Genomic DNA, 19,529 nt, shown 5'->3' with positions numbered 1-19,529 from the left:
TCCAAATACAGCTAAAATACAAATAGAGTAATTCAGTAAATGAATTCCAATACTGTAATTAAAAACAACTTTTAGGTACTTATACTTAACTTGAGTACTTTCATTCTAGGCCTCTTCATATCTCAGAGGGAATTTTTTTTTTACATTTTACTCCACTACATTTATTTGACAGAAATTGTTTCTAGTTAGGTTAAAGATCACAATTTTACATAGAATATAATCAGGATATAGAGTGCGATGCATTGTGATGATTCAATTATTCCTGACAGTTTAAAAAGTAGTTCAAAAAGATAAAATATAATGCTGCTAATATAATTTACCACAGGAGGCTAGTTTGTGAAATAATGAATACTTTTACTTGCATAGTAGCTTAATGGTGTGGTATTGCTACTTTAAGAGGATTTTAATACCAATATATTGGCCCCTGTCCCTTCCTTTGCAGACAAATGTCAACACAGTGAAAAAACCTTGACGTACTGAGGCTTTTTAATACCTGGGACCCAGCTGACTTCACCTGAAGGCAGCCAACCAGACTAATATAATGTGGATTTATATACAAGGTGTCTTGTTTAACATATTGCATATCTAATCAAGCACGTGCACAGGAAAGCAATTTCTGCAAAGTAATTGAAAGCAGACTTTGTTTATATGACCGAGAATATTGCCACGCTCTTGGCAGAGGACCGCCCAGCGCTCTAATGGGACGTTAAATCTCTTTTCAAGCATGATTTTAAAATAAGCAGACAGTCTCTCCTTATTGGCCCATCAGCAGCTCTGCTGACTGCTAATCTGTTTTAAAGCGGCACAACATCGACCCTTGAAACTGCAAAGCTGCTATTATTTTTCACAGATACTTAAACTCTGTGCTTCTCTTCAGTGACATTCATTAAGTCAGCATTTCTTGTCAAACCGTTAACATGGTACAGAATAGAGCGGTGTGAGTCAGGCATCATGTGCCTCCAGTATTACTGCTGTGTTAGACGTGTAATGTACTGCTGTCCTCTGCTGCCATCTAGTGTTCACAGTGTATCCTGCACTAGTTGCATGGAGCCTTATGCACAAAACTGTCAAATTTGCATTGTATTTACTGTGAATTTACAACAAACTGGTGCTTCAAAGGAATTTTATTCCTGAGTGTACAGTGAAAGCAGGAGAGCTCAGTTTCATCAACGGGAGAACCACATTTGATAAAGAAAGGAATTGAAAAAAAGAACTGGATTATTCAAACTCTTCTGTAAAATCAATATAATTCACCCATCAAGAAACAAACAGTATGGAGCAGACGAAAATCAATATTGTGGCAGCGTCACAGAGCCTCCTCATGTGCCAGGTAACAAATGTGATTTATGTTACACACAAACAAACGTGAAAGCAGACTCCTTTCAGCAGCGACGCCACAGTTACTACATATTTGCCAGCCTCCTCGACTGAATCACAGAATACTTGTTATCTATTGGTTCAAACACAACGTATAAAATATTTTTACAAAACAGCTTTGGTGACCCATGTATATACACTTTTGAATATATAAAAGCGTGGAAAATGTTTAAATATCATCACTAGAGCTAAATATAAAAAGTTCAGACTATTGCACAACAGCCAGGCGAGAGAGAGAGAGAGAGAGAGAGAGAGAGAGAGATCACTGGAGCAGCTGTCGGCTGCTTTCAGGGTTTTCTGCGCCTGTAAATGAAGGAAAGTCAATAAATAACTGTACTGTGTATTGCAAAGGATATGCTATTTTCAGATGTGATTTATGGGCAGCTTACTTGGTGATCCCATGATGCTCAAAGCCAGGACCCATGTTTGATCCAGCCCTCATCTCCATGGCAACAGAACACTGCCAACAAAAGACAAATTAGGACCCAAACCTACTCCGACGCTTTGTGTTAACATTAATCTAATTAAACACTACAGACACTTTGATGCTTCTTTAACAAATGTCTCTGCCTAAAATGATTGTATAATGTTACAAGTGTTACAAGAAGTGACCTTGGGTGGAAAATGTACAAAAAAACCCATCATACACATAAGCTTAGATATATATTCTTACTAGTTAAATTAGGTACATCTCTACTGTAACCCAAAACAGAAGTCCTGCAATAAATCAGATATAATGTCCAGTAATGTGAAAGAGCTGTATTGATTGGACTTTACTGTCATTTTTGAGTCTGTAGTTGGAGGGTGTTGTATTTACAGTTCAAATGATGAGTCATCGGACACAAATTAATCGGCAACTATTTAGATGATTAACTGTTAATGTCATTTTTACAGCTTTTCTTGTCATGTGTGATTTATTAGCATTGCAATTGGAATAGCTTTATGGTTTGAGATTGTTGGTGAGTCGTAACAAGCGATTTGATGATATGACCTTTTATTTTATTATAAATGTTCATTGATTAGTTGATAAAATAATCGATGGATAATCAAGAATGAAAGTAATGGTTGTTTGTAGTAAGTTGAAAAATATTCTCTGATCATGACATTTCTAAGTAAAAGAACAAGAGACAGATGTCCAGCCTCTACACACATGCACAGTTAAGTTCATTACATGATCCATCTGCTTTCTAAACCAGCGATAGTGGTAGTTTATTAGACACTAATCAATATAAATCATCCTACCCTCGTCTCCACATCAGTCCAAGCCCCATCTGTTCCATCTCCGTTGGCAGGTGCACCTTCTGATGATTTTCTTTTACGCCTTCAGACACAAATGTAAAGTGACAGAAAGAAAATGTTTAAACGTCATAATAACATTCGGCTAATCTGCCGCTCACGACTGGCGTTCGGCTGCTACCTCGGGACTGTGGTGAGCTCCTGTTTCAGTGTCTCGATGTCCGTGAACTGGACAGACTGTCCTCCTCCTCTGGTTTTAATCACCTCACCCTGCAAAATTAAGAATTAAGTATGACGTTATAAAACAATAGTTTTTGTTTCTATCAAACAAAGTGAGTTAACAAGTGCAGCACATGGTTTTATATTTTAAAACAGTTAGATACATTGTTGCTTTGCCTCATTCCATCAAACTTTTCAAAAGGCCCACTTTAGATATTTACAAAACAGACTCAATATCCTGCTTTCCTAAAAGGCACCTGACACCAGTTTTATTGATCAGGTGCTTTAACCAAAATAAAAGCTGCTTTGAGCAACACACAGGCCACATCATGTGGGATGACATTAAGTAGTTCCTGATTTATGTCGAAGAACATGACCTGCAATTTTGAGAACATTTATCTTGTACAAGGCCTCTTGGCTGAAAATCGATTAAAAAAAGAAAAGAAAAAAAAAAGTAGTAAAAAAAAAAGAAAATCTTTTAAAAGAAGATGTTCTCACTAATTCATAACCAATTAAAAATAAATTTTAAAAAAAGGACAGATATGTAGCCACGGACTTTATGTTGTACAAATAAAACGCTCTGAGATGACGTCGAGTACAAGCTCAGGTTTCCATTTCAACCCTTACCAACAAGTAAGTGGACAAAGATTGGGGGTGTAATCTTTCTCTGTCAACGTTACGAGTGAATTTATAGAAATACCTTTAAAAAAAACATGTAATGCCCCCAAGACCAGCTAAAGCAGCTTCTGCTGTGACTGAAAGTTTACCTGATTCACAAAATAAACCTCTCCAAAAAAGAAAAAACAACCAACATGAACATGCTATCAGACTGATAATCAGAATTAATTGCCATTTGGTTTCACTTCATAGGGTCTAAATTTGCAGCGTACCTACCTTAATAAGTTTGGTCTGTATTTCGCCATCAGAGGCGACCTCCTGGTGTGTCAGCACGTATCTGTCACACTTGGACAGGGCCTTCTCGCTCGGTGTAGACACCTGGATGGCATTGGGGATGACCGGCTGCAAAACTGTACCCAAGTCCAAGCTGGAAGAAGGCTTGTGGTCGACCCACTTCTCTCCGCCAGCAGAGCGAGAGCGACGGTGCAGCGGACGCACCGGCGTCGTCGTCTACAGAGCGGAGAAGCAATTTAAAAAGAATAAGAACATATATAAAAGTATGATCTCGCTCTGACAAAGATATCCATCATGATACTGGTAATTTTTTTAGAGATGACTTCTGTTGTAGGAACTCAACTTTGGGGAAAACTATCAAATATTTTTCCTGAGGATTGGGACACTTAAATCTGATCAGAGACACTTTAAAACCTCAATCTGCTTCCTGTAGCTAACTCACTGACCCTGTAGATCCTCTCATTTAAGTCTAGATCAAATGTAGGGGAGGTGGCCTCGTCCTCCTCTCGAGCACGACACATAGCTCGCCTCCTGGTCCGGCCGGCTGAGGGGCCGGCTGGGGACTGGGTTCTCGTGGGGGTACTAGGGGAACGGTGACTCTGCCTGCTGCTCTGGTCGGACCGCTGCTCCCATGCAGACACGCAGTGATACACAGACAAAGAGCTACTGGTGCTGGGGACAGGGCAGGCGGGCCTCGGGTTCATCTCAACCTCCTCAACTCTAGTGGCACTGACTGGCCCTAGTACTGGTCTGACACTGGGAGAATCAACAGGGCACTGGGAAGCAAAGTGGACAGACTGCACAGTTACATACATGTATGCATGTTTGATACAGTTAGTACAAAGAAATCACATAAGAATAACATGTTAATGGTGGCGAGCTGGTGGGATGGAGTAGCAGCAGACACCTTTGTGAGGGTTAGTTGTTTGACGGTTTGTAATTTTAATCAATTAATCATTTATCTTATTGTTAGAGCAAAGATGCCAAACGTGATGGTTCCAGCTTCTGAAATGGTCAATTTTGTTTCTTTATTTTATCATACATTATATTTAATAGAGTACTTTGAGGTTTTGGTCTGTTGTTCAAACACTTGACATCTCATTATGTCACTGTGGGCTGAAGGATATTGTGATTTTTTTTCATGGTTTGATGTTGTGTAGACCAAATGAGAAATAGTTAGCAGATTAATCCGCAAAAATAAATAAAAAGCATGCCCATTGTATGTAAATGTGGTTACAAAATAATAATACCCTTTAATATATTCCAATGTAGAGCTGAAACCATCAGTTAATCATTTGACATGTTTGCCATGTAAATAATCACAGTTGTTGCCAATTTATTCCAATTTTAAATTTTGGGATTTGCTTCTTTTCTATGTTTAACATCATTGTAAACTGATAATTTGGATTTGGGACTAGAAATTTGAAGATTACATTGGGAAATGGAATGTTCCGATGGACATTTTTCACTTCTTCGGAGTACAAACATTTGAGTAATTGAAAAAAATGGTCCATAGATTAATCAATAATTTTGTTAGTCCGGTGAGGAAAACGGATAAATCAATCTGGAGCATCATCAACACAACATACAGGGACGGGCGAGGGCGAGGCTGATCTCTTCGCAGGGAGGCGTTCCTCCCTTGAAGGCCGCTGAGGCTGCGTCTGACGGGGTGGAGGTTCGGGGCGACCTGGAGCCTTGCTCTCCGTCACGATGGCCTTGAGCTGCTTCAGCTTCTCGTCTTTCACCCACAGCTTGTTCTGCATCTCGAGCTGCATCGCATTCACGCGTCGGTCCTAAAAAGGTCAATCATTGGGAAAGTTGGGGCATGACAAACAAAATAATTCACGACATGCTACTCTAACAAGCTATAGCAAACACAAGGCTACCTCATTTATCAGTCTGTGTTGTATCAGAGGGGCAACTCACACATTCTTTCTCCCACTTGTACTGGGTGTCTGTGACCACGCCGTGCATGCGCTGCTCCATGCGTCTCTTGTCATTCAGCTCCCTCTGCAGCTTCTGCTCTCTGGTTTCCAGTTCATACTTCAGAGAGCGCTTGTCGTCCTCATAGATTTTAGTCGTTTTCTGCAGGATGTCAATCTGGAACAGGACCATGTTGGACGTTTAAGAAACTGAGAAGCATATCCACTAAACAAAACCAGCAATCTCTGAGAGGTTTGGACGGTTGAATGTTACCTTGTGTTCTTGCATCCTGTTTTTTTTCTCCAGGCGTTCGATCTCTGCCTTGATGTTCTGGATGATTCTGTCCTTATCCCCCAGTTTGCCATTTTGTTCGTGAATGAAATTGTCTTTGGAAATGAGGGCGTTGTCCAGCTCCTGAAGCATGGACTTCATCTTGTTGGCTAAAATGACACAAAGGAGAGAACATAAGAGCAGAGTTAGGATACTTTTCAAGTAACCTGAAAATCAAAACAGTGTGCTGAGGGTTGAGCTTGGATGTCAGCAGGCACCTGCATTGTTGTATTCGTCAATCATCATCTGCCTGATCCTGTGTCTGTTCTGCAGAGCTTCAATCAGCCTGGGCAGGGTGATGTCATCGTGGGGGTCGGTCAGCTCAGAGGAAGGCAGAGGAGGGAGGCTGTGCACCAGGTGGTTTATAGCAGAGGGCACGTCTAAAAGAAACAGAGAATTAACACAACTCCTCTTTTCTATTATACAATTGCGTACAAATGCAACATTGGTCCAAATATGAAAACACTGGTCTCTTTTTTTTCTATTTATAGTAAATTAGTGCTTTCTTAAATTGAAGGACTAATGTCATTATACATAATTTAACCAGAAGGTTCATATATGAGCTTGAGAGGAGTGTGAGCTTAATGGAATTGTTGGACACATTTGCCATTTCATTTAAATTACTCAATTTAATGTTTAAATTTGATATTTTCCCTTTTTTCAATTGACACTCCATTTAATGTTTTTTTTATTTAAATTATTCCTTGTCTTACATTTGTTCCAACATGACAGTCTATGAAAGATTCATTATCAACCACGTACAGTTATTTTGCAGATTTAGCTTATACAGTGCGTAACTTACCTCTATCTATCGGACCGCCACGCTCGTCCAGCTTGCGAGACAGTTCCTCTTTGAAGGCCTGGTTTCTATGGCGACGGCCCGGGGTGAAGCCACAGATGGGCCTGTCCACTGGCCGAGCCACTTCCACCTCCTGGGTCATCTCTGCAAACCGCATCACCAGCTGGACAAACAGAGACGTCGTTTGTGCGTCAGACGGGAAAAAAAGGACACGTTCATCCAAACAACAAAAGGGACACAGTGAAGGTCCAGGATGAACTTACCAAGGTTTCCTCATAGTCGTCAGTTTTGGGATTGACACAGACAACCATTCTGACTTTTCCCTCTCCGTCAAAGTAGTTCTTGAACAGATGGGTTACTTTGGAGTCTCTGTAGGGGACCATCTGTATGAGAAGACTTGCATTACCTACATGGTTCATCAGTAAATGTAATGACAGTATTCAGGTTCGGTCTGGTGAGTCATACCCTGTTTGTTCCACACATCTGGTTTTCCCGAAGTACCTCCATGCACGTCCGCAGATTCAGCAGGGACTGATTAATGTTACCTGTCAGGCAAGTATATAATTTAATCTCACGCAATTTCAGCTACAATTATAACTTAATTTTGACATTTTAGTAACAAACCTGCTTCTCGTATCCGTGTGCCTTCCGCCCCCGTCCTGCCGGTGCGCTCACTTCCTGCCAGGTCCACCAGGCAGAGCTGACTAACATTCACCTGGTTTTTATCCTGACAAACAGGAGCAGAAAACACACAAAATAATGCTTATAATTCATCCAAATATGAATCTGGGAGCAGACATTTGGTTTCAGTTCGACTGACCTGGAGAATGTTGTCGCCATCTGCATCAAGAGGGGCCTGGGCCAATTTAACGATGAGCACACTGTGGGAGCGACTGGACTCTCTGTTCAGGCGGGTGTTAGCAACCTTCCTCTTCTTCTGACCTAAAACATCATGATATAGGGGACCTTTCAAAACACATTTATTCACAGGTAGTATATTCACATCCAGTTTTAACTGCTCTAAACTCTTAAAAAGCACAAAGCTCTTATATGACCTGCTCAGCGAGAAGATTAACTGAAGTCATATCCTGGCCAGAGCTGACCCGTAGGCCAGCAATGCCAGGTCAGTCACATCTACTATCATCAGTGCAACATTTTTCCCTTATTATTATTATAAAAAAAAAAAAATCATTAACGCGACTCTTTTGACTTCTTAACGCAGATCTTGTACCACTTACCTCTCCAGAATACTTGAAATGCCTCCTCAGCAGACTTGACTTCGACCTCCATACACCCGGACACATACATGTTGTGATTCTGATCCTCTCTGAGGATTCTGGATTGAGGTGGTCTACGTTGAGAACATAAAAGTGTTAGTCACTGACAACAGATGTGGTGGGGTATCAAACATGTGGGGGGAGGGGGGAAGATTCATTTTGCTTGATTGCAGCCATGAAAAAAAATAATAATCAGTGACAATCATTAAGCGCCATACAAAGCCACAAACAGCAGGTCTACATTCAGGAGCTTTGACATAAAGACTACAAGCAGCCGGGGGGTGGTGCAATGATTTTTAGTACTAAAATGAACACTTAAACACTGGAGACGTCACCTGGAGCAGCTTGCAATCAATGATCTGATCAACTTTTTGGTAGGGCTGAGTTGCAAACCGCCATATTGTATGGCAACCGAATTACCAAAACCCTAAGGACCAAAATCTGGCATTGAATGCCTGCAGATCATCTGATTTAAACTTAAATTTTGCCATTATTTTATCAAGTTTTTCATACAACTGCATGCGTTTTAACATTCTAGAACTTTGGTTTCAGGGCCGCAATTGATGATTTTCATTATTGATTCCATTTTTCGTCGTTGTATAAAATGAAAAAAAGGCCTGGGTGTCCTAGGCGACATCTTCAAACAGCCTCTTCTCTCCAGTCCAAAACTTTAAAATGTTCAGTTTACTATCAAACAAAACAGAGAAAAAACAGGGAATGCTCTTGGTGCTGGAACTAAAGAATATTTGGCTCGATTGTTTTTTTTTTTTTGTTTTTTTTTTAAAAATGGAGTATCATTTTTGGTTTCGGCCCTTAAACCCAGCCTTACTTTGGGGTATTTGTAAGTATGAAAATGTCTCCAGTGTTTATGAGGTTCTATTTACAATCTAGACTGTAGATTTTTATGTCACAGGGAGAGTAATCTTAATTATGCTACTAGTCTGATGATGTACGAGTATTCACTGGTCACATACATGAACTCAGTGTTCTGGCGTACAGGTGTGCCTCCACCATTCCACCTAGTAAAAAGAAAGGACGATAATTGTCTTCCAGCTACTTTATAAAAAATAAAATATAAGATAATCACCTCTACAAACCACTACACTTGAAATAAACACTTGAATATATCTGAAGAGTTAAAACATTATGCTGATTAAACAGTCTTTAAATAAATGTTTTTATATCTGAATTATGTTTCTTTTACTTTAGATTTCCTGGACTCACTTCGGTTTGATTGCGTCCTCCTGATTTTCCTCCAGGAGGTCATAGATGTAGTTGTTGTAGATTTCTATGTAGGAGACGAAGACACTGTAGCTGCTGTCTTCGTCCACAGCATCAGTTTTATAAGCCTCCTCTGACTTAATCATGTCAGCAATTTCAGGATCGAGCTTTTGTCTGAAATCAAAGTAGTATGTTATTTATCAGTTAAAGTGTAGCAGAACACGGATTGTGTTTAACAGGCCTCAGACTCACCTGGAGGAGGACTGTTTAGGAAAAGACATGTTTTCCCGCTTTTGGCGCTCAAGCAAAGCATCGACTTCATTCTGGACCTCCAGCCCATTTTTGTCATCAGGCTTGAAAACCTGAAAAAAAACAAAAAGAACAGGAGGAATGAAATTATATAAATAAATGTCCCAATTTCACAACACATTAAACTGTGTGGGTACAAGCGATGATCAACACCGTTCTTGATTGTTTACTCTCTTACATATCTTTTGGCCTGGTATGGTCCTATACTGTTGAAGATCATGTCCAGAGAGCGAGGTAGAAGTCCACCCTGGCCTGGAGAGCCAGTCATGGTGAACGTCTTCCCACTTCCTGTGACTCCATACGTGAAGAGCAGACCTGCAACAACGAAGGAAATTTTGTGGAAGATAACGCAGAAGAATGACTGATATTTAGTTGGGATAAATAGAAAGATTACTTTGGTTAAACTGTTGTTATTTGAAAAAAGTGGCTATTTTCTGGGGTTGGCCAGTGCTCTTACCATTTTTTCCATGGATGAGGTCGTCGACAAGAGGTTTGGCCACATGCTCAAACAGCTCCATCTGAGATATTGACACTCCAAATACTTTTTTGAAGGAATACTGTGTCTAAAAAGTGAAAAAGATTCATTGGAATATTTTAGGGGTAATATATTACATTTAAGAATAAGTCTGGCTTAATCATATTTTGTTTGTCAACAAATCCCATAAAAACTCTAAAGACAAACAAAAACACACATTCAAAAAATGATGGATGGATACAAAAGTAATTTCCAAAATCAGGTGTAGACTGTAGTTTTGAGAAAACTTTGATAAATCAAGAGCAAACAGTGCATTTGTCAACTATGGATAATACAATTCAAATTTGGTACTCTACTTCTATTTACAGCAGCAGGCTCGTGTATTGAACTAAGGAACATTTCACATACCATTGATGTGTTTTTAATATTTTTGGATCAGCGGTTAAGCTATATCAGACTTTGGCTACACAAACGATACTTGTGTAAATATAAACCATGTATTGTTTTTCTTTTCTTTTTTGGGGGGGGGGATTTGTTTACAAAAAGCAAAAATGCAGACTACCTTTCTGTATGTTTGAATTTAATTAGACAGTCACATGATCATTATGTAAAGGGTTGACAAATACCTTTGCTATTACCCTTAAGTACTAGAACAAAGGGGTGAGAAAAAACTAAACTACTCCTGGTTCACTAGATAGATAGATAGATAGATAGATAGATAGATAGATATATTACCTCTTTGTACTCTCCATTGCGGTTAGTCTTAAAGCCTTCAGGTGCGTGCAGCTGGATGGTGGAGCTGCTGATCACCTCGATGCAGCACTCCTCGTCCTCCACACCCAGAGGACGCACGCGGCAGTACACCTGAGCAGGAGTAAGACACGTTACAGGAGTAAGACACGTTACAGGGTTACAGGAGGAGGACGTGTTACAGGAGTAAGACGTGTTACAGGAGTAAGACACGTTACAGGGTTACAGGAGTAAGACACGTTACAGGGTTACAGGAGTAAGACACGTTACAGGGTTACAGGAGTAAGACACGTTACAGGGTTACAGGAGGAGGACGTGTTACAGGAGGAGGACGTGTTACAGGAGTAAGACACGTTACAGGGTTACAGGAGTAAGACACGTTACAGGGTTACAGGAGTAAGGTTACAGGAGTAAGACACGTTACAGGGTTACAGGAGGAGGTGTTGGTTCACTGCTCTGAGGTCTCTTTGGTTCTTGGGGGGATATCAACCAATTTTAGAAACCACATGACACTAAAAACCTCTGCAATACAAATACACTGTGCAATACAATAGTTATAATAGTTTATGTCTATATATATATATATATATATATATATATATATATATATATATATATAATATTTAAGTTACTGTGGATTCTTCACTGTTTTTTGTATTACTCATTTGCTTATTTCTAATACTTATTTTTGACCTTGTGTAATCCTGTAAATGTAATAAAAGTAAAGACTAATAAAAGGATTATCTTATCTTAAATGATCTTAAACAAGGCACACATTTGCCCCCAGCAGTCACGTGTGTCGTGACGTCACAGAGGTAATGAAAGGTGACCGTTGATCAGATGTGTGGTTTTAGAGCCACTCACCCCGACCGGGTCCTTCTGGGTGCTGGACGGCTTCTTAGGAGGCCTGCGGGGGGTCCGACCCTTCCTGTGAACAAAGGACCACATGTGACAGCGTTATAGCGGGAGGACGTGTTAACAAGGCCGCCGGCTAGACGGCTCATTAGCCCGAAGCTAACAGCTAAGCTAACGGCTAAGCTAACGGCTAACAGCTGGGTTGTTTGTATTCAGTCGACTAACGACACGACATCACGTCCATACATTACATTTGGAGTCCGTGTGCTTTACAGGCAGTTGTTTAGAATAAGTAAACTCTACTCACGCTTGTCTGATCATCGTGGCTCTTCTTCTTCTTGAGTTCTGTGTTTATCGGTCCTGTTCTGGATGATTTTGAACTTTCCCTCCGCCTCAAATCACAGGACTGTGTTTTTCAAACCGAGCCGGCAGCAGCCAATGAGATCGCAGCATGAGCAATCACGTGTTTCCGCCCTCACCTCCGAGCCTTTTATGGAAACGAGAGAAATGTGAACTATGTAAGCAGTCATCAGATAAACCGACACTAGAAGAAAAGCCTGAGAGACCATGAAACGAAAATAAACAGCAACAAGGAGAACTGGAATTATTTATTTGTGTTTTAGATAATGAGAGAGTTTGAATGAATGATTCTGACTGAATGAGAAGGTTTATTTCAGATTGTTGTACAGTACCAGTCAAAAGTTTGGACACACCTTCTCATTCAATGGTTTTTCTTTATTTTTTATTTTTTTCTACATTGTAGATTAATATTGAAGACATCCAAACTATGAAGGAACACATATGGAATTATGTGGTAAACAAACAAATGCTCAACAAACCAGAATATGTTTTATATTTTAGATTCTTCAAAGTAGTTGAATGAGAAGGTGTGTCCACACTTTTGACTTTTGCTGTACACAAGTACATATTTGAGATACTTGTTCTTAATTAGTTTTAAGTATTTCCACAAAAATCTGCTTTTAAGAGGGAAATATTGATCTTTTTTTTTTTTAAATACAGTACCAGTCAAAAGTTTGGACACACCTTCTCATTCAATGGTTTTTCTTTATTTTTTTTTTTTTACATTGTAGATTAATATTAAAGACATCCAAACTATGAAGGAACACATATGGAATTATGTGGTAAACAAACCAGAATATGTTTTATATTTTAGATTCTTCAAAGTAGTTGAATGAGAAGGTGTGTCCACACTTTTGACTGGTACTGCAGGTATAAGTGAATTGCATTGTATCCATTATGTAAATACAGAGTACAATAATAAATATGCAGAAGCTACAGGTGCTGGTTTTCATGGATAGACAGAAATAAACTTAAACTAAAAGCTAGGACCGTGTATCTCTAAATACATGCAATAGTTTATACCATAGTCGTATAGGATTTCCAACAATATATTTACAAAAATTTCAAGCAGTATTTCCAAAATATATTTTGCATATGATACAAATGCGAATGAAAAGAACATCTGTGCTAGTTCACCATTACAACTCGTTTTTTATCCATTAAACACACTGTGCAATTGAATAGTTATAACAGTTTCTGTCTGTATATATACTATTTCAGTTACTGTGGATTCTTTACTGTTTTTTTTACTGTTTTTCTATTGCTCATTTGCTTATTTATAATACTTATTTTTGATCTTGTTTCTTTTACTATGTCTCTTGTTTGCACTATCCTCTCTGCTGCTGTAATCCTGTACATTTCCCCGCTGCGGGACTAATAAAGGATTATCTTATCTTATCTTATCTTAATATGTCATGTATTTATGTTTTGTAAGCTGTGCAAATAAACTTTCTTACATACAGTCCATGCTTATCATCTATAATAATAATAATAATAATAATAATACTTACCAGTACTATTATTGCTATTATTATTATTATTATTATTATTATTATTATTATTATTATTATTATTATTATTATTATTATTATTATTATTATAGGTAATATGTTTCTTAATCAACACAGGAGTATTTTGTATAATATTTTAATATGCAATTATTCTTTTTTTTCTTTGTTTTTTCTTTCATTCTACAGACTTTGTTAAACTAGATCCCTCAGTACAGTAGGTGGCGGTAGGCAGCTATTCATATGTATGGAAATCCTACAATAAAGTGAAAGAAGAAACCCCTCCAGCTGGAACCACAAACGTTATGAAACACAGTCCACGGCTGCGTTATGCAAACACACCTTCTGCTCCCAACCTGCGGTAATAAACACTGAACCTCACAGGTATGCACTCTGGGTTCAACACCACTGTTGCTGCTAAATGAGTAAGTGTTGTTGTGCAGTAATATAAGAAATTATTTTTTTAAGGGGGAAAAATGAAAACAAGACCGACGAAGTCCGCAGATGCATCTGAATCAAAGGCTAAACTGAGGAAAAGAACCGGGGAAAGTTCTGCTCCAACTCTCTCCAAGAAACTCCGAACCAGAAAAGATGGAGAAACATCCAAACAAGGTGTGCAGAAGTGGCAGACAGGACAGCTTCAGGTACTTTGCAGGTGAAAATGTTCTTGCCATGACAGTTGATTGGTCTTGCAGGGCCTCCTGTTAAGTCTGCAGGAGTTCAGAGGAGAGGAGCGTATGGGAGCATCCTGCACTACATCTACAGGAGCACTCTGGGACAGAGTCTCCACTCACAGATGAGACAGGTGAGACCGGTGAACATGCATGACATGGCTGTATGTGGATGTATAGTTCTCCAAATGTATTGACATCATTTTCTTTGGAGTAGAAACATATAGATTACCTCTCCAGGATGCAGTTGCTCATTTAACTCTGTTGTCTCTTCCAGTGTCTGCAGGAACCTTTTGTTCGCTCGCTGTCGTCCTATCATTTCCAAGGAGCTACCAGCCCCTTCAACCGGAGGATCACCTGTCTGGAGTGGCATCCCACTCATCCCACCACTCTGGCTGTTGGCTCTAAGGGCGGTGACATATATCTGTGGGATTTTGAGGCACCCGCAAAAAAAGTATTTCTTCAAGGGGTGAGTTCCTGCACCAGATGCTCGAATGACCTGTGTGGGGTCGTGCAATTAAAAAAAATAAAAATGCTCCTTTTTAAATGATGCAACACTTTGAGGACATCTAGAGGCTGTGATTTATTCTCTAAACTGTGGAAATAAGATTTACATGACGACACCCTTTTTATTGGTTCTCTGCCTAGATGGGGATCGGAGACTCAGTAACAGACATGAAGTTTAACAAGTTAAATCCCACTCAGCTGTTCACCTCGTCTATGCGGGGTGTGACAGCACTGCGAGATTTCAATGGGACGACTTTAACAGTGTTTGCCAACACAGACATTCTGAAGTAAGACATGGTCTGTTTCCTCTAAGCTACAACTGAAGAGAGTTATAGACCTGAGCATCAGTCTTCTTATCAGGTGGCCTTTATTGGTTTAATGCTAAACATCTGTGTGGTGCTGATAACTGCCCTGTGATAGGCCTGCGTTTGTGTTCCTGTGCACAGAACGGAGCAGGAGACTTTATTGGAGGGATGAAATTTTGCCCGACGGACCTTTCCAAAGTCTACGTGGCTTCTGGTGAGGGCACATTGACCGTGCAGAGCTTTGAGGGCCGCACGCCCACCGTTCTGTCCAGAACTCAAGACTGTGGCCACGAGCACCACAATGTTTGGTGAGAAACCTGCAAAGAAGACTGATGCTCAGCTCAAAGAGATGCTGTGTGTTAATGCTGTTATGCTGAAGTGTAATGTTTGCATCTCCAACATTTAAACTTTTCATGAAATCAGAAAAAAACCACAGTTACAACTCTTAAATAGTATTAACACTGCATCCCTTAGATAGTTTGTGTTTTTTGGAGTGAAAAATTTAAATTCACCAATTAAGGAAATAGATTTCACTGGACAGCAAGGAATATTACATTTATTCATGTATTCTGCTTGTGATATTTAATTAGTTTACATCCTGTGAATATAAACACATTTGTAATCATTAATTTAGACATTTAAAAAAAATCATAAATCATACATTTATTGTTGCACTATGGGATCTTTAGCTTCATCCCTGTTTACTTTTTCATCTGTTCTATCCAGTGACCTCACCTTTTTCTCTGTTTCTTACAGTTACTGGTTCTGCTGTGTGGATGTGTCTGTAAGTCGACAGATGCTTGTGACCGGAGACAATGTGGGACAACTTACACTCCTGGGTTTGGACGGCCAAAAGGTTTGAGTCCATTTCCCAATGAAGTATATCATTTAAGTCATTCTAATGTATTTTGTTTGTTGTGTTCTGGCCAATAAAGAGAATCAGTGTTTATCAAACAAGCCAATATAATGAAGGTAGATGCTAGCACCTAGGTGTCAGAAGCCAGCAATGCTAGCAACACCCGACCCGGACATCATTTAACACTGTTTATTTAGCCTGACAGCTATGTATATTTTTAATAAACATAACCAAGTAGTTTTGTAGTCTAATCCTTATATGTAAAAATAGACTTCTCTCAGGACTCAAACCCTAGTTTCCTGTGTGACAGCACCAAATTTGACCGATTCATTCAGCTCAATGTACTCATTCAACATACTTTGTCGCTCTTTATACCACTACTACTCAATTTGTCAGAAATCCTTTCAGCTAGCTAACTTTTGCTTAATTAGGTAAAGTAAAATTGTAAATAGCCAAATATCTGCCATGTGACTCTTCTCACCTTAGTGCAAATAGACACTGTATAAGGAATTTGAAAGGTTTGTATTTTTATTGTTAATGCATTTTTTATTCTCTTTTGATGTTGTAGATTTTCAGTGACAAGCTGCACAAAGCCAAAGTGACCCATGCAGAGTTCAACTCCTGCTGTGATTGGTTGTTGGCGACGGCCTCAGTCGACCACACCGTGAAACTTTGGGACCTGAGAAACATCAAAGACAAGAAGAGCTTCCTCCACGAGATGCCTCATGAGAAAGCCGTCAACTCCGGTAACACTCTCATGCTAACAACTCTTTCGTACTTATTCAGTATCAGCTTGCCTTCTTTGCCACATACATTGGATTATTAAAATATTCTGCAACATTTGTACAATATTCCTAGTATAAAGATAGTTGTGAAGTAGCACAGTTGTTATGGGCAGGTAGTAAAGAAAATCTATATTATTTTGTAAAGCTGGTCCTGTTGTCTCCTCACAGCCTATTTCAACCCGTTGGACTGCTCCAAGTTGCTCACCACCGATCAGTACGACCAGATCCGGGTCTACTCCTCTCCCGATTGGTCGAAGCCTCAACATATCATCCAACATCCACACAGACAGTTCCAGCATCTCACACCCATCAAGGTTTGTTTACTCCCTAGATGTGTATGTTCCCTTCTGTAACTTAATCTGAGGAATCATGACAACCAAAAAAACAAACTAGCAAACAGTGTAGTTGCACAAATGATCGATGCATGGACACAAACGGCATAAAAAAGCAAGACACGGACATCATAACATTTGTATTTAATAATGGGTCAGGTGGTATTTGAAGAGACATGCCGGGGAGAATCAATATGTAGTGTTAGGATAACATTTGTGAAAGCTGTTATTATTGTTCTGTAGGCCACATGGCACCCTGTCTATGACCTCATCGTGGCGGGCCGCTACCCCGATGACCGGGTTTGCCCTGGAGATCAGAGGACCATCGACGTCTTTGACTCCAACACAGCCGAGCTTGTGTGTCAGCTGCAAGATCCCAGTGCCTCAGGAATCAAATCTGTAAGTGTGTGCTTTTAAAACACCGGAAAAAACATTTTGACTTGAATACTTTAGTTATTAACACGGATATCTATTTATTTCCAGATCAACAAATTCAACCCGATGGGTGACATCATTGGATCTGGAATGGGTGAGTATTTCAAAAGCACATTTTTGGATAGATTGTACAATTTGATCCAACCAGTTCAGTGAATAAAGGTCAAAGTGTGTCACTCAAGCTGCTTATTGTTTACTCACAGGTTTGACGGTGCTGGTGTGGGATAGAGACAAGTCACTGAACGATGATCGGCCCAGAGCGGAGGAGGAGACCTCGACCTCGTCGGACAGTTTAAGAGGCCAGCAGAGGAGTCGGCAGCGCTCCAGCAGGGACAGGAGAGCTCCTGCTATGGACGCAAAGCTCAAGAAGAAACTGGCTTCTCTGGAAGAATTGGAGACCAAGACTGTTCATACCAAACAAAAACAAACGCAGACGAGGAAGAAGTAAACTGTGGATTTTAAAAGCTTGTTTGTAAAGTGTTTTTCTACTGTACTTTAATAAAAATGTTCATGTTTCATACACGGTTGGCTTCTTATTTCACCAATCTTCAACCACGAGCATTATTATGAATACACATCACAGGAAGATTCAGGGCAAGTGATTTATTGCATATATGTTTATCTCATAAACGGTCATCTCATACAGAATGACAGTTTGTGAATCATGCATAACTGAAGAGATGGCTTCCACGTAGTTCATAGACTGTGATGTTTGCCAGCTGGAGGAACACTTCACTCCAGTCCTTTTGTTCCTCGTTTCTCTCCTGATGCCAGGCTTGCTGGGCAGAGTACACCATGCTCAGGACCAGACTGTCAAACTGATCCTGAGCCAGCGGACGTCCCCTCCTTTCACCCTCTAGTGTGGTCACCATGTGCAGCATGGAGCTCACACTTCTGGGAATGTCGTCATTGATCTGAGAAAGAAAAGCCCGCCCATGCCTCATCGATGCCAGCTCTGCGTCGAGCAGGACAATGTTGTTGTCCCGGTCGATCTCTACTCCGCCCAGCAAGATCTGCATACAGGATGGAAAAATGTAAATACATCACTAACTGCGGTTAGAATATGGCACAATATTTGATTTAGCTGCATGTAGACTTCTGTTAACTCTAAATTAAAATACCTCAAACATCAGGTTTGCATCAGAGACAGATGAGACAGTTTTTTCAGCAGTTGGTCTTGTGCCTGCAGCTGCATCTAAAGAATAAGATACTGAAGTTCAACTGTAACATAATTAAAATGCAAAGAAACTGTAAGTGGCTATAAACATTGACACCTGTTGACCAGTGCATGCAGTATCATAATTTAACAACCCAAAAATGTCTTTCCTCATCACAGTCCTGTTAAAAGATCGTCTGTCTACTCACCTTGCAGCACAAACAAAAGCCACAAAATGACCCAAAGGCAGTTTTGAAGTCGTATTTTCATAATCATTATTCTTTTATTATTGCTGAAAGATAGAACACTGCATCCTCCTCCCTCACGCACTTTTGTGAATGCAGGCAGGAGCAGCTCAGCCTGAATACCACTCATTTTTCCACTTTGGAAAAATGGGACCAAAAGCCAGATGGCTGTGATTCAGTACGAAGAGCCATACCTTTTAAATCCTGGATTTTCTTTAATATCAGTGTGCAGAACTTTGAGCAGGCAGGACTTGAAGTTCCCAGAGGCAGCTAACCTTTTCAGCCTTTATTCTGCCTGAAGTTAACTGCAAACATATAAGTTTTTCTTTAATGACGCATTTCCCAGTATATTCACAAAACAAAAGACATATACAGAAAGTGAGTACCAGTTAAGGTAAGGGTCCTTCTCACTATTAATAAGTCCATTTTTTGGTTGTTGTTTTTATTTAACCTTATTTAACTAGTTGTGTTCCACTAAGACCAAATATCTTTTTTACAAGGGAGACCTGGCCAAGAGTAGCAGCAATGCAGAGTTTCAACAATTAACATAAAAGCACACGGATTTAACATTAAAATGATCAGATAAAACATTTGCACACTGACAGCTTCATGCTGTTGGTGAAGATTATATACAGTGCATGCTGTAAGAAAGGCATTATTTTGTCCAGGATTAACTAATTATGTAA

General features: G+C 39.7%; 3 protein-coding genes and 1 non-coding gene across 6 annotated transcripts; 1 reads left to right on the top strand and 3 right to left on the bottom strand.

Annotated features, from left to right (window-relative positions):
* Nucleotides 1-1,087: 1,087 nt before the first annotated feature.
* On the bottom strand, nucleotides 1,088-12,101 carry kif23 (kinesin family member 23). 2 transcript variants are annotated; one of them, XM_054619431.1, is made up of 23 exons: nucleotides 11,991-12,101; nucleotides 11,693-11,756; nucleotides 10,814-10,942; nucleotides 10,061-10,166; nucleotides 9,782-9,918; nucleotides 9,547-9,656; nucleotides 9,298-9,468; nucleotides 8,035-8,147; nucleotides 7,617-7,738; nucleotides 7,421-7,523; nucleotides 7,262-7,341; nucleotides 7,060-7,179; nucleotides 6,800-6,959; nucleotides 6,216-6,377; nucleotides 5,941-6,107; nucleotides 5,671-5,844; nucleotides 5,334-5,537; nucleotides 4,191-4,520; nucleotides 3,727-3,960; nucleotides 2,795-2,883; nucleotides 2,620-2,698; nucleotides 1,767-1,837; nucleotides 1,088-1,680 (listed from the first exon to the last, which is right to left on the bottom strand). In XM_054619431.1, the coding sequence occupies exons 1-23, from the start codon at nucleotides 12,002-12,004 to the stop codon at nucleotides 1,665-1,667; spliced, it is 2,955 nt and encodes a 984-aa protein (XP_054475406.1). In that variant the 5' UTR covers nucleotides 12,005-12,101; the 3' UTR covers nucleotides 1,088-1,664. The 2 variants fall into 2 exon arrangements, with proteins under 2 accessions (XP_054475406.1, XP_054475405.1); XM_054619430.1 differs by lacking the exon at nucleotides 4,191-4,520.
* LOC129108943 (Z30 small nucleolar RNA) lies at nucleotides 7,852-7,948 on the bottom strand. Its single transcript, XR_008531957.1, has one exon. It is a non-coding gene; the product is annotated as a Z30 small nucleolar RNA (small nucleolar RNA).
* A 1,712-nt stretch (nucleotides 12,102-13,813) lies between the features above and the next one.
* Nucleotides 13,814-17,964, top strand: ddb2 (damage-specific DNA binding protein 2). Of its 2 annotated transcripts, none has more exons than XM_054620453.1 (11): nucleotides 13,814-13,935; nucleotides 14,020-14,163; nucleotides 14,247-14,356; nucleotides 14,500-14,691; nucleotides 15,176-15,342; nucleotides 15,791-15,890; nucleotides 16,459-16,636; nucleotides 16,844-16,989; nucleotides 17,251-17,406; nucleotides 17,491-17,536; nucleotides 17,646-17,964. In XM_054620453.1, exons 2-11 carry the CDS (start codon nucleotides 14,028-14,030, stop codon nucleotides 17,888-17,890), a joined length of 1,476 nt encoding a protein of 491 aa, XP_054476428.1. In that variant the 5' UTR covers nucleotides 13,814-13,935; nucleotides 14,020-14,027; the 3' UTR covers nucleotides 17,891-17,964. The 2 variants fall into 2 exon arrangements, with proteins under 2 accessions (XP_054476428.1, XP_054476429.1); XM_054620454.1 differs by lacking the exon at nucleotides 15,176-15,342 and adding an exon at nucleotides 14,871-15,016.
* Nucleotides 17,965-18,104: 140 nt separating this feature from the next.
* LOC129108914 (protein FAM180B) lies at nucleotides 18,105-18,874 on the bottom strand. Its single transcript, XM_054620838.1, has 3 exons — nucleotides 18,808-18,874; nucleotides 18,564-18,637; nucleotides 18,105-18,455 (listed from the first exon to the last, which is right to left on the bottom strand). Exons 1-3 carry the CDS (start codon nucleotides 18,872-18,874, stop codon nucleotides 18,105-18,107), a joined length of 492 nt encoding a protein of 163 aa, XP_054476813.1.
* Nucleotides 18,875-19,529: the final 655 nt, after the last annotated feature.

This window comes from Anoplopoma fimbria, chromosome 19 (assembly GCF_027596085.1).
Source record: "Anoplopoma fimbria isolate UVic2021 breed Golden Eagle Sablefish chromosome 19, Afim_UVic_2022, whole genome shotgun sequence".
NCBI classification, from domain to species: Eukaryota; Metazoa; Chordata; class Actinopteri; order Perciformes; family Anoplopomatidae; genus Anoplopoma; species Anoplopoma fimbria.
This window is presented reverse-complemented; position numbering and strand designations above follow the sequence as displayed.

What these genes read in the sequence shown, in the direction of transcription:
- kif23 (XM_054619431.1), bottom strand. An exon ending in TGGCGGTCCGATAGATAGAG is followed by an intron (nt 6,378 to 6,799) that starts GTAAGTTACGCA and finishes TGTTTCTTTTAG; the next exon opens with ACGTGCCCTCTGCTATAAAC. An exon ending in ACAGGATGCAAGAACACAAG is followed by an intron (nt 5,845 to 5,940) that starts GTAACATTCAAC and finishes GTCCTGTTCCAG; the next exon opens with ATTGACATCCTGCAGAAAAC.
- ddb2 (XM_054620453.1), top strand. Translation starts at nt 14,028, where the DNA reads ATGAAAACAAGACCGACGAAGTCCGCAGATGCATCTGAATCAAAGGCT. An exon ending in TGGAGAAACATCCAAACAAG is followed by an intron (nt 14,164 to 14,246) that starts GTGTGCAGAAGT and finishes TTGGTCTTGCAG; the next exon opens with GGCCTCCTGTTAAGTCTGCA. An exon ending in TGGGTTTGGACGGCCAAAAG is followed by an intron (nt 15,891 to 16,458) that starts GTTTGAGTCCAT and finishes TTGATGTTGTAG; the next exon opens with ATTTTCAGTGACAAGCTGCA.
- LOC129108914 (XM_054620838.1), bottom strand. Translation starts at nt 18,874, where the DNA reads ATGATTATGAAAATACGACTTCAAAACTGCCTTTGGGTCATTTTGTGG. An exon ending in GCTTTTGTTTGTGCTGCAAG is followed by an intron (nt 18,638 to 18,807) that starts GTGAGTAGACAG and finishes CTTATTCTTTAG; the next exon opens with ATGCAGCTGCAGGCACAAGA. An exon ending in ATGCAAACCTGATGTTTGAG is followed by an intron (nt 18,456 to 18,563) that starts GTATTTTAATTT and finishes TCCTGTATGCAG; the next exon opens with ATCTTGCTGGGCGGAGTAGA.